Source organism: Tamandua tetradactyla, chromosome 2, assembly GCF_023851605.1.
Source record: "Tamandua tetradactyla isolate mTamTet1 chromosome 2, mTamTet1.pri, whole genome shotgun sequence".
Taxonomy (NCBI): domain Eukaryota; kingdom Metazoa; phylum Chordata; class Mammalia; order Pilosa; family Myrmecophagidae; genus Tamandua; species Tamandua tetradactyla.
The window spans coordinates 147148361-147160498 of record NC_135328.1 but is presented as its reverse complement, the minus strand read 5'-3'; the positions used below and the strand labels follow the sequence as shown (position 1 = coordinate 147160498).

General features: G+C 32.9%; 1 protein-coding gene across 4 annotated transcripts in view; it reads right to left on the bottom strand.

Annotated features, from left to right (window-relative positions):
* Positions 1 to 12138, bottom strand: part of SCAF8 (SR-related CTD associated factor 8) — a 224653-nt gene that overhangs the window by 155809 nt on the left and 56706 nt on the right. For all 4 annotated transcript variants that reach the window (XM_077149337.1, XM_077149338.1, XM_077149336.1 and 1 more), the window contains 5 exons: positions 9915 to 10068; positions 8859 to 8989; positions 4099 to 4275; positions 2925 to 3004; positions 1156 to 1273 (listed from right to left, as the gene is read on the bottom strand). In XM_077149337.1, coding sequence (XP_077005452.1) covers positions 1156 to 1273; positions 2925 to 3004; positions 4099 to 4275; positions 8859 to 8989; positions 9915 to 10068 — 660 coding nt within the window. The remainder of the gene's footprint in view (positions 1 to 1155; positions 1274 to 2924; positions 3005 to 4098; positions 4276 to 8858; positions 8990 to 9914; positions 10069 to 12138) is intronic.

Sequence of the window (12138 nt, the reverse complement as noted above, 5' to 3'; positions counted from 1 at the left end):
GAAGTGTAACTAATAAAGTATCAGTGGCAGAGAGACTTCAAATAGAGTCGAAGGGCCATTCTGGAGGTTGCTCTCATGCAAGCTTCAGTTAGACCTTGCTACCTATCATAACCTGCCAAACTCCAACCAGGCCCATTCCAGCCAATCCATCTAGGGCAATATATAAGGCTGTAGGTTTTTATGCACTAGAGTAACTTTCCAGAAACCTACCACCTCCAGGGGTCCCTGGTCCAGATTAAGTCCTGAAACCTAGAGGGCCCAGCCTCTCCAGAACATCAGACAGTTTCATCTTCCTACCCCGTATCAGTGACAGACCCTTTCAATATGAGAAAGATAGAATGGCCATAGCCCAAACACCCCTAAAGAGAGGGCTGGAAAGATCAAAGGTGATGATGGAGTTATACAGAGAAGACAGGAATTAACAAATAAATATCACTGCTGAATCATTATATTGATATCTCTTTTAGTCTCCAGTATCTTAGAGCACCTAAAAGTAAAAACCTAAAATTACAGAATTGTAGCTCATGCCAAACTCTGAAATATGTTCAACAACTAACTGTGGCTAGTTGAAATTTATTGCTTTCTTGTATACATGTTATTTTTCACAAAAAAAGGAAAATAAGTTGACTGTGATGATAAAAAAAATACTTATGCCTTCTAGCCTCCTACATTCTGGAACAACTAAAAGGAAAAATCTGAGAGAATCGTATGATAACCCATGACAAACTTTGGTATCTGTCCTGTAACTACTTGTTGAAGAGTGTTTTGAATACTATTGCTTTTCTTTTCTTGGCTTTGTATTTATGTTACACGATACAATTAAAATGTTAAAAACAAAACAAAACAAAAATAAACACCATTTTATCTTCTGTTTTCCAGTTCCATCACAGTGAAATAAATTTCTAAAATGTTAATGAACTCATAAGTTGCTAGACAATTTATGGTCACAGAAAAAAACTGTAAAGGTCATGAAAAGACTGCTCTTCCTAGTATTAAATAGTTGGAGAAATGTCAATACACTTGAGAAAGGAAATAAAGTGGCTGATAAAAACGTTAGAAAATACTCTAAGACAAGAAAGAAAAACAAAGAAAAAACACAAATTTATAGAACACAGGAAGCATTAACTCTAAAGACCACAAGATGGGGTTATAAACCTTTTGAGGCTGTTGATGTTCCAGGAGTTGCTGTCTAAGATGCTCAAGGTTTTGCTGCTGTAGTTGCTCTGCTATCTGATGAAAAATGGAATTGTTCACAGATTCTGACACATGAGGACTAAAAAGAAAAACAGATGAAAATATATTTTAGAATCCACTTAGGATAATATGAAAATAACTGAGTATTCAAACAAAATCTGTCAATCCAATTCAATTAAGCATAGACTAAATTACACTGCTTACTTTTGAAATATTAACATCAAAAATGGATTACTTCTAACATTACTAGAATAAAACAGAAATATGCACTTCACGGTAGTCCAATAGATGGATATGTTAGAGATGCTCTGCTGAAGAGCTGATATTACTGTCTTATGCTATTAAATACACATAAATTAGTGTTTATTACATAAGAGCATTTTAATAAAATATTAATAAAATAAAAAACTAGTTAAAAGTATTTAAATATTGTCACTTTAATTCTTTCTATACAAGATAGTGGGAAAATGGTCTATCAATGAATACATGTAAAATCTATAACTGTAACTGACCATAAACTTTGCATAAACTAATCTGCTTTCTTTACAAAAGTATATTTATTAGTTAACAGCAATAGACAGTGTTTAGATAAGAGGAAATAATAATTAAACTATACCCTGGCAAATTCACACCTGTAATACACCTGGAATTCTGGGTGCCACAGGTAAGACATGAACAAAAAAGAGGGCATCCCAAAAGGGGCAATCAGGATGGTGAGAAGTCTTGAAACAGGTGGAAAAAAGTGTACTTCATCTGGAGCAAATAAACCTAAGGGGAAGAATGATACCTATCTTCAAATACTGAAAGGCTAGTCTTAATGGAAAAAATTTGTTTCCTTGCTGTAGAAAGCAAAACTTGGACAAGCGTGTAGAAAATAAAGGAAACAGGATTTAGTTCAACAAAAGAATATACAACAATTATTTAACTTCTTGTAATAGAAGGCATCAAAAGATGAGATGAAGAACCCCTTCAGGACTTTTAAAGGAGACTCAACATTGTTCGGGAGATGGATCTAAATTATTTCAAATTTTTCTCCTAACTTTGCAATTCATAAACAAAAATACTAGTTCCTAATTTCATCAACTATAATCTCTTCATCAAAAGTCATTTTATACCCCAATATCAAAACTAAGAACATCTGTTTGAAACAAGGGTCCCAGAGGCTTTTCCCCATTTATCCTCCTTCTCCCATTCACCCACATCTTCCCCACTGGCCTCTCACATACCCTACAAAACAAAACAAAAAACACTGCTCTAAAAGAAAACATGTAATATACATATATTTTATCCCTACAACCCTGATCCTCACTTCTAATTGGTCTAGTGTGCTCCCAGAATTTGATTTACTCCTTAGAAGTAGCCCTTGGTACTAGAGCAAGCTTCTTTTCTAGTCTTTTAAACGTTCTTAAAATTGAGTTATGTAACGTAATGCCTAATAGAGTTTTGGAAAATATCACACCTAAATTTAACAACATTTTATCAATTTTTCTATAGGGAACTTTGATATATCCCAAATATCTGCAAAGATCTAAGGAAGAATCAGCACAATAGAGGGAGACAACAAACGAGAGCAATTCTCTCTCCTTACTGTGAAATTCGTGCTCAATAGCCTGAAATAATGACTCCAATTTATTCAAACTGTACTTAGCAATTCAGATGGCCCACCCAAGGCTTACAAAAATTACAGAAAAAAAAACTAAGGTTATAAAGAAAAACATCATAATTCTTACAGTTGAGGAGTTGGAATTTCCTTTTTTGGTTCTTCACTATGCTCAGAATCTTCTCCAAAATCAAACCTATCCATCAGCTTCTAAGGAGAAAAAAAAGAAAACAAATTAAAAAGCACTTCACACAACTGTAAATTACAAATACTATTCTGAATGTCAATGATGTCCTATTAATTTTCAATCACCTGTAAATGTTTTACTTAATTTTATATAATTTTATATTATACAACAATGGCGCAAAACATTTTATTTCTGTGGATCTTTACTTTTCTTTAAAGCACTTGGAGATATCTTATCTAACAAAAGGAATCACGACACAGGCAGGATAAACACATACTCTAATTTTATAGTAAAAAAAATGAAAATTAAAATAATTTCATGGTTTTCCCACAGCAATATAGTTTGTTAAAAACATCTAGGAATATAATCAAAGGCTCTATTCCTAGTATAGTTCTCTTCTTTGAATGCTACATTATTTTCTGAACACTCAACCTAAAGGTTTTTATGTGGTCTAGCTATTTAGAATCAGACTAACTTATAAATTACTTGGAAGCTGTGGTCAAAAGTCTAAATATAATACGTCAATATTTATCTTCTTATGAAAATACAAATAACACTTCCAAAAAAGTACTGTAGCATTATCATAATTAACCAAAATTACTTAGACTATCAAGCAATAAAATATACATGAAAGATTTTCAACTTAAAAATCATTATTCTTCATAGCCAAGCCTCAATTTTTTTTTTTGTCAAGCCTCGATTTATCTTACTGTTTTATATAGCAGCACCTTTTAGAGACATTTTTCTTTAAACTTTTACATAGTGAACAATTTTAACAGGTTAAAATTATAGAACACCATAATCAATACATTTACAGCACTGATAAAAGAAATCAGAGAGTTCAGGAAATAATCATTCACCTCAATGGAGAACATACAATTTTACTGACCAGTTATTAAAGTCAAAAGAAAATATTTTAAATGCTTCAAATAGAATTATAAAATTATTTAACTTCTTTCAGAAATTTGAACCTTTTCTAAAATGCAGAGTATTGTATACAGTAAGGTGGATATAAAACATTTCTATGGTAATAATGTGATTTATAAAATAAGAATGCAGAGAATTCATATAAAACTTAATACTTCATATAGAACAGATTTGATATCTTAATTTTTACCTTGTTAAAAGAGACTCCTTGTTCTAGAGGATTAAGCGTGTTAGCTGCTGCAGCTGCAGCCGTAAGCTGTGCCGTGAGAGCCTGCAACTGAACAACAAGACCAGCATCCAGGGCTTGAAGAATGGAAGGCTGGGGCTTCTGCTGTTGTAACTGTAAAGTTTGTATTAACTGCTGAAGCTGGAGGGGAAAAAAAGAATTATCACAAAACATATGTCAGAAATCCATTAAGAATGCCCATCTAAAACTTTTAGTCACTTAAATCATTCTATACTTCTAGGAAAGCAAGAAAAAGAAAAAATACATACCAACTAAAAAACAACAGATAATTTACCTTCCGTCTCCCCCTACACCTGCCCCCAAAGAAAAAACTTTGTGCCATACGTAATGCGATTCTTAATAGGTCTGTCTAGCTTCTGGAAAGATAAAGAACTTTAACAGGAGATTTTTTTCACTAAACTTTTCATCCATTTGTCAATTAACTCCTTAATCTCTGTAAACAACATTAAAGCAACTACTGCTATTTGTTTTCCATATTTATCATTTGATAATACAATTCCTGAAATGGGGAAAGCCTTTAAGAAATTTGTTTAAAAAGACATTCTTGGGGCAGAGGCTGAGAACTAAGGAAATTAGTTATTAAAGGCAAATGATGTCAACAAGAGCTGAAAGGAACCCTTGCTCCGACTACTTCCCCAGCCCTCTTAAAAATATACCACAGTAAGCTCTTGAAGATATTCCATACATAAATAAACCCTACATGCATTCCAGAAGTAAATGGTAATTTCATAATCCAGATCGAAACCCTTAAGCCTGAAAATTATCAGTTTAAAAATAATAGAGAAATAAAAATGGCAAAAAGTTATTGCTGGGCGGTGCGATGGTGGCTCAGTGGCAGAATTCTTGCCTGGCAAGCTGGAGACCCAGGTTTGATTCTCAGTGCCTGTCCATGCAAAAAAAAAAAGCTATTGTTGGGTTATCTGTACTCTTTATATTCAACTGATGTTGGGAGAAGGCATAAATACCAGGCAAGGTAGCCATAAATAAAATAATTTCATGCCTATTCTAAAGAAGCAAGATGAGGAAACAAACTAGGATCATTTAACTATCAAAGATTTACTTTAAAACCACTAATGATAGCAAAGAACACAAAAATGAAAGTTAAGTTACTGCACTCAGGAAGCTCCAGAACTATTAAGACTAACAAATACAAAAACATACGAATCCTCTAAATCATTATGACTAAAAAAAAGACAGAAAATGCAATGTTTCTTCTTTACACATTTTAACTGTTTCTTTTGATATTCCCACTTATCCCAACAGCAAGCACGGTTATTCTTTCAGTCATTCACCATCAAAACTACAGTAGCAACTGACTTCATCTATTCTGATTTCACATTCTACCAATTACTATTTCATATTGACTACTACTTCTGGAAAATTCTTCCTCCTACCAAAAATATTTTAACAGACAACTTTTAAAATGAAAACATTTTCTTTATGAATTTTCTCAATATATCTTACCACAAAATAAAATGAATAGTTCCACAATGTCACCTAACATCAGTTTCCCAACTATCCCCAAATTTACAAACTGGATCCAATCTAAAAAAATCTATAGATTTAATCAGGTTTAATATTTTTGAAGGTCAAGAACAGTTTCCTCTTTTTTGACATGTCTTTTTAAAGAGTCTACAACCCTACTATTTTATCTCCCTTCCAACATCATTACTGTTATCAAAAGATAATCCCTATCTTTGGACTTCTCTCCTCCTCTAATCTACTCTCTACTGTTACCAAATTTCTCTTTCTACAGTACTGTTCAGATCATGTGACTACAATATAGAGATCTCTGTATCTCCCCATTGCTTAGCAAATGAATTTTTTATTCCTCAACTCAGTATTTACTGCTTCTAAACCCAGGTCCCATAATTAGGTTTACCATTTCAACTCTGTCTCTGTAACTTGTTTGCAACCACAAATTATCTTTTGTAGACCCAACATAGTTATGCCTCTCATGGCCATTCATGCAATGCCCCAAAATACAATGAACTACTACCGCACTACTACCTAGACACTAGAGATATAGCAGTGAACAAAACAGATGAATCTTTGCCCTTAAAGAGCTTACATGCCCTTGTATAGCTTATAGGAAAATAAATAAGATAATAAACAAGATAATAAGTAAATTATATAACAACAGAAGGTAGTGGGTGCTAAGGAAGGAATTAAGGTAGGAAAGAATGAAAAGGTACAGGGGATGATGAGTAGAGTTTACTTTTTTAAATAGCATAATCACTGAAAGTCTTATTGAGGTGACATTTAAACAAAGACTTAAGAGGAGACTGAAATAACATGAACAGGTGGAAAAGGGGGGATTTTAGAGTAGGAAACAACAAGAGTAAAGGCTACAGGGTAGGATTGTAAATAGTATATTTGAGGAACAGCAAAAGGATTGGGGTGAGACAAGGCAGGTAGGTAAAGAGGTAATGATGAAAAGCAGATAATATAAAAGGGAGAGCTCGTGAGCAAGGAAAGTACTTATCACCAATTTAGAAAAATCTATAAATCAGTGATAAAAATGTTAGACAGAGAAGAACAGGACAAATTGAGAAAACTGAGGGCCTTGTGGAGTTAATTGTAAAGTCTTGGCTTTTACTCTGAGTTCGATAGGAGCCATTGGTCGATTGTGGGCAGGAGTCACATGATGTCTTTTTAAATGGGCCATTCTGCCTGAATTACTGAGAACAGAGTGTAATGGAACAAAGGTGGAAGCCCAATTAAGAGACTACTGCAATAAAGAAGATGAGACATGAACAGTGCCTCATAAGAAATAACCCTGATATTTTGACTTTAGGAACTAGTAATGAAAGTGCTAAGTGGTGGTTGGATTCGGGATATAGTCTGAAAACAGAGGATTTGCTACAGGTTGGATGTGATGAGTGAAAGAAGAGAGCAATCAAAGATGACTCTAAAAGAAAGCACAATACAAAAACACACGTGCATGCCAAAGTTAGTAAGATTAAATATATATATATATATATATATAGTGATGAAAAACTAACATAATGGCTGATTTTTATCATAAATATGTATTACTAAAATGTATCTAGCAGTGATTAAATTAGTAATAACTAAGAAAAAACTGAAAACATTATCAATGAACAACTTTCCCAAAACATGTCAAGCCCTGGTTTCTTGAAGTTCATACAAGCCTTCAGAAGCAGAAAGCACCCATACTGAACTCTACAGTATCTATAGGAAAAGATCAAAGTTTCTGAACAAATCTCAGAAAGTAAGAAATAACCCTGATTTTATAAACTGAGGATAAATGATAAAATCTGGAGGTCCATCTCACTTAGCTGGAGTGTAAGAAAGTTGGAAATAGTTGCAAACAGAAAGTAGTTGCAAAAAATGTTACATTTTAAAGCAAAAAAAAGGCACAGAATTATAAATTCACTGTCTCAGTATATACATTGGATTGCAATGTTGAATCGCCATGAAAAATTCTATCAATATAAATCATTAAACACTGTCTAAAGAAACACTATATTATTATCTCTACAGATGAAATATTGAATCAAAATCTGATAAAAACAACGTCATCTAGGGAAAGCAGAATATGTCCCTAATAAAGAATACATGATTTCAAAACAAAGTCATCATACTGAGAAACAAAAGGGGCATTTCTATTTGAGTTTGAGAAAAGATAAAAATGAGTGTCATTTTAACTTTTGTTAAAACCTCTTCTGGAACTTATAGCTACTGCAATAAAACAAGAAAAATATATAGGTTATAAGCACTTAAATTGAGGATACAAAATTATCACTAGTTGCAGATAACACAGTTTAATTGGAGAACAAAAGAAAGTCAGTTAAAAATTAAGGGAAAATAAAAACAAAAAAATCAAATCAACAACAACAAAATTATAGGAAATTAGAATGGGACTAATCAAATTTATTCAAATATATTCATAAGAATAAATTTAAGAAATGTGAGGTTCTGCTATAAAAAAGGTAGAAACTTAACTGGAGTGTAAAAATTTTGAATAATAAATATACTTGAATAAATATAATGGAGTAACTCATACTCATATGATAGACATCAATTTTTCCCACCCTTCAAATAAATCCATAAATATAGTACAACTCTCCTTTCTTCATTATGTCACGCAGCCACTGTTGTCTTCTTTCAAGACCTACAACATACCCATCTCAGGACCTTTCTGACCGAAACTCTTTTTGCTTTCCATCCTCACACCCTGTCACGATTAATTCCACTTCATCAAGTATCAATTCAAATGCTATATCCTCAAAGATGCCTTCCATTTGCTACTTTCTAATCCCTTCTCCTCCAACCGAGCCCCACCCTGTTTTAAATCACATATCAGTATCTGCAACTACCTTATTTACTTATTTATTGACTATCTCTAAGATAGGAGGTAGTCTTCTCTAAGATAGAGACCATCTTGCCTTGATAGCAGGATAGGAAGAGCACCTAACCATGCTTGGCACCATGCATAAAAATCAGTATTTTAATGGAGAATTTATTTTTTACAAAACAATCTTTAACGACATGTAAGTGTTCATAATACATTACTAGATGCAAAAAAAGAGCAAGTTGTAGAGCAGTAAACACAGTATGATCCTATTTTTTCTGAAACAAAAAAAACCAAATACGCTTTAGGTTGTAGGTTATAAAACAACACATTATGAAAATAATGAATTAAAAATCATTCTCGATAGGTAAGAAAAGCTGCTCACCTGTTGGCCTTGAGGACTCTGTAAGATCTGAGCTACTGCTGCAAGTGTATCTGTGTTTGTTATCTGAGATGCCCATGGATCAGGCAAACCTGGGACCACAGTAGCTGGAGTAACAGGTGTCACAGGAGTTCCTTATAAAAAGGACACACATCTCATAAGTACAAAAGTAGATAAGGCTTGAAAAGGTCAAGGGATTTGTTGCATCACTTTATAAAATGTATACAAATTTACAAAAATGTTATCACTGTATTGTCTGTTCTGATAGACTATTTAAAACACTTTAAGAAATTAGGTAGGCTAAAAAAAAAGACCCCAAACGATCTTTTCATAATTTCTTGATTAACTAAGTTACTAATTTAAAGAAGTGTACAATACTAAGCAGCCATTACAACTATTGCCACAAAAGAAAATTCGATCACTGAGGAAATATTCAAAATTACAGTGTTCAATTTTAAGAAAATAACCAAACAGTGTACTTTTTAAAAAATCATTTTTGTTCAAAAATAGGTTTATACATACATAGGCAGCAAAAAATAAATAAATATTAAAATAGTAACAAATGTAGTTCTTGGACTATAATAAAAATGGTAAAATGCCACTTAAAAACCTCTACAGAACATTTTTTTGCGATTCTTTCTAAAACATTCTTGGCTTCATTAAATAATTTTTTCCTTATACATATTATGTTCCTCTATGTATGTATGTATGTTGGGAACTCTACCTTAATTTGCATGCTAGGTTAAAAAATTACATACAGTCTAAATTATAGAAAACCTGACATGAATTTTCCTAACTTCATAATAGTTATGTTTCTGTTTCTGGGGATTGGGGGGAAAAAAGACAGCCTTCTAAACTTTAGTAAGAATTACACACAAATACAAATTTCTGACTTCATTTTTCCCTTCAAAATAAATTTCCTTTCAATGACCTACTACTAGATAAATCCTCTTGCAGCGTCATACTGCTATTTTGTAAAGGAATAAGCACCTGAAAAGGAAAAATCTGAGTAAAAGATTTAGAAAAACGACTAAACCACTCTATATCAAAGCAACATACCTGGGGTATTGCTCATAGCAGCAGTAGTACCAGCCAAAACAGGTGTGACCACTGGAGGAGGGATCCCTGCTGCCATATCCAGAAGAGGTTGAATAATCTCACTCTTAAAGACATTATTTTTCTGCCATAAATTTAATACTCTCACTATTTTACTCTAGAGGAAAAAGAAAAATGACATAATTTGAATTTTTTCCTTTCAAAGCCTTAGCAGTCATTTCATGGAGGTTAATCAGGCACTGGATAGCAAAGATGAACTAAAATACTTCAATAGTACTTTCCACCTCTAAAATTCTGTTTCTATTATTTTACACTTGCTAACCTTAGACGAACTGAAAAAACATACTAATTTTGACAGACATTCAAGATCAATGAAAGCTACATTTAGCTGAAGCCAGGAGTGACAAGTAGGTTTCATCTTTCATGTTAACTCTAATGAGCTGCATGGGTGTGGCTGCCTGAAGAAGTGTGTCGAGGACTCTGAGGCAGTCAGGATTCACCTAAGCACTAAATTTAAGTTTACGATTGATTTTAACTTTGGCACATGTACTTATTTTTGAACAAATAACTCAGGACAAAGTCCCTCTCTCACATGATATTTTAACAATTTCATTTGAAAACTGATCTAAGGACAACGGAGGTTTCCTTGTATAAGAATTTAATTCAAATACCAAACTGGTTCCTTTCTAAACACCTTGCCATAAGTGCTAATTACCTCAACACTTTAAACCAGAGATGGTAAAACTACTATAGAAACAGAATCTGAAGTATATGCATCTGCTGCCCCATTTTTTCACTTACTACATCTTTCTCTTTTTCAATACTAACATTCAATATAATCTAATTTCTTACCAAAACCTGAGCCTTTGGTTATTCTGTAAAGAAAAATCAAAACAGAACCAAAAAAAAAAAAAAAAAGCCCTATTTGCTACTGGCAAGGTTAAGATTTGATGTCAGTGAATCACCTCAGTCATTTTTCTCTCCCCTATAAGGAGTCTCAATGCTTCCTACCCCAAACCCCTCTCCTCCAATCACTTACATCAAGTTTTTTTGTTTGTTTTCCTCAATTTCTTTCTGGATTAGTTAGTATTCAAAGTACAGTAAGGTTCAAGTCAGTCTGTATCTATGCAGCTGCTATAAAATTCATGTAATAGCTACTTATCTAACCTTTCTCGTTAACCTTGGTCTTAGGCCAAGGTTTCCCATTTATAAAGGGAAACTGTATACCAGAAAGAAGGTTCCTCAAATCCCTTTTCTAAAGCTCCATCAATTTTTTTTAATCATTCCAAATTCAGAGCATCTTGGCACAGATACGTCTTATCTGTTATAGTTCTTACAGTAACAGTATAACACTTCTGTTTAACTATTTATATCTTAATCTTGCTCCAGAAGAGATTTCATATGAAATTCTTATTTATCTTATTGCCTATTTCTTCTGTATACTTTTTATATTATAAACTTGAAAAGACTAGATACCACTGACTTCTATTTCTTTGGTAATTTTGAGATTTTACAACATAATGGCAACATTTAGGGAGACTTGATAACTGGTAAAATTCCTACTTAAATGTTTCCCTTGGTTGTATCCAGTTCGACAGAACTTGAAAGCATTAGACTTATAGGCAGAAAACATGCCCAAAAAAGAAGGATGTTCAAGAAGTTTTATTATAGTCTGTAAAACATCAACAGATCAGACTTAAAAACCTTGTTTCCCAAAATATAAACATTTCACAAGTATATATACTTAAGTGATAGTAAAAGTATCCTAAAACTGATACAGTCATTGATAAAAGCAGAATGATAATACAATGATTTGTCTTGATAGTGAACAATTTAATTCAAAGCTGTTTAGTATATAATTGTTCTGTAAACAAGCACTAAGTATGAATTACTGCCTAATGAAACACCACTTAATCTGTTAGAGGAAAAATTAAATGAGACTGGGACAATAAAAATTATTGAAGAAAAAATAAATAAAATCACAAAAATTATGACAAAATAATTTTACTGAAATTTAGCCTCTGTGCCAGAATTTGAATCTGTGGTGTACCCCAGAAAAGCCATGTCCTTTAATTCTCATTCAGTATTGCTGGGTGGGAGCTTTCTGATTATTCATGGAGATGTGACCAACCCAATTGTGGATGGTAACTTTTTATTAGATGGTTTCCACGGAGATGTGTCACCACCTACTCAAGGTGGGATTGCTTACTGGAGCCCTTTAAGAGGA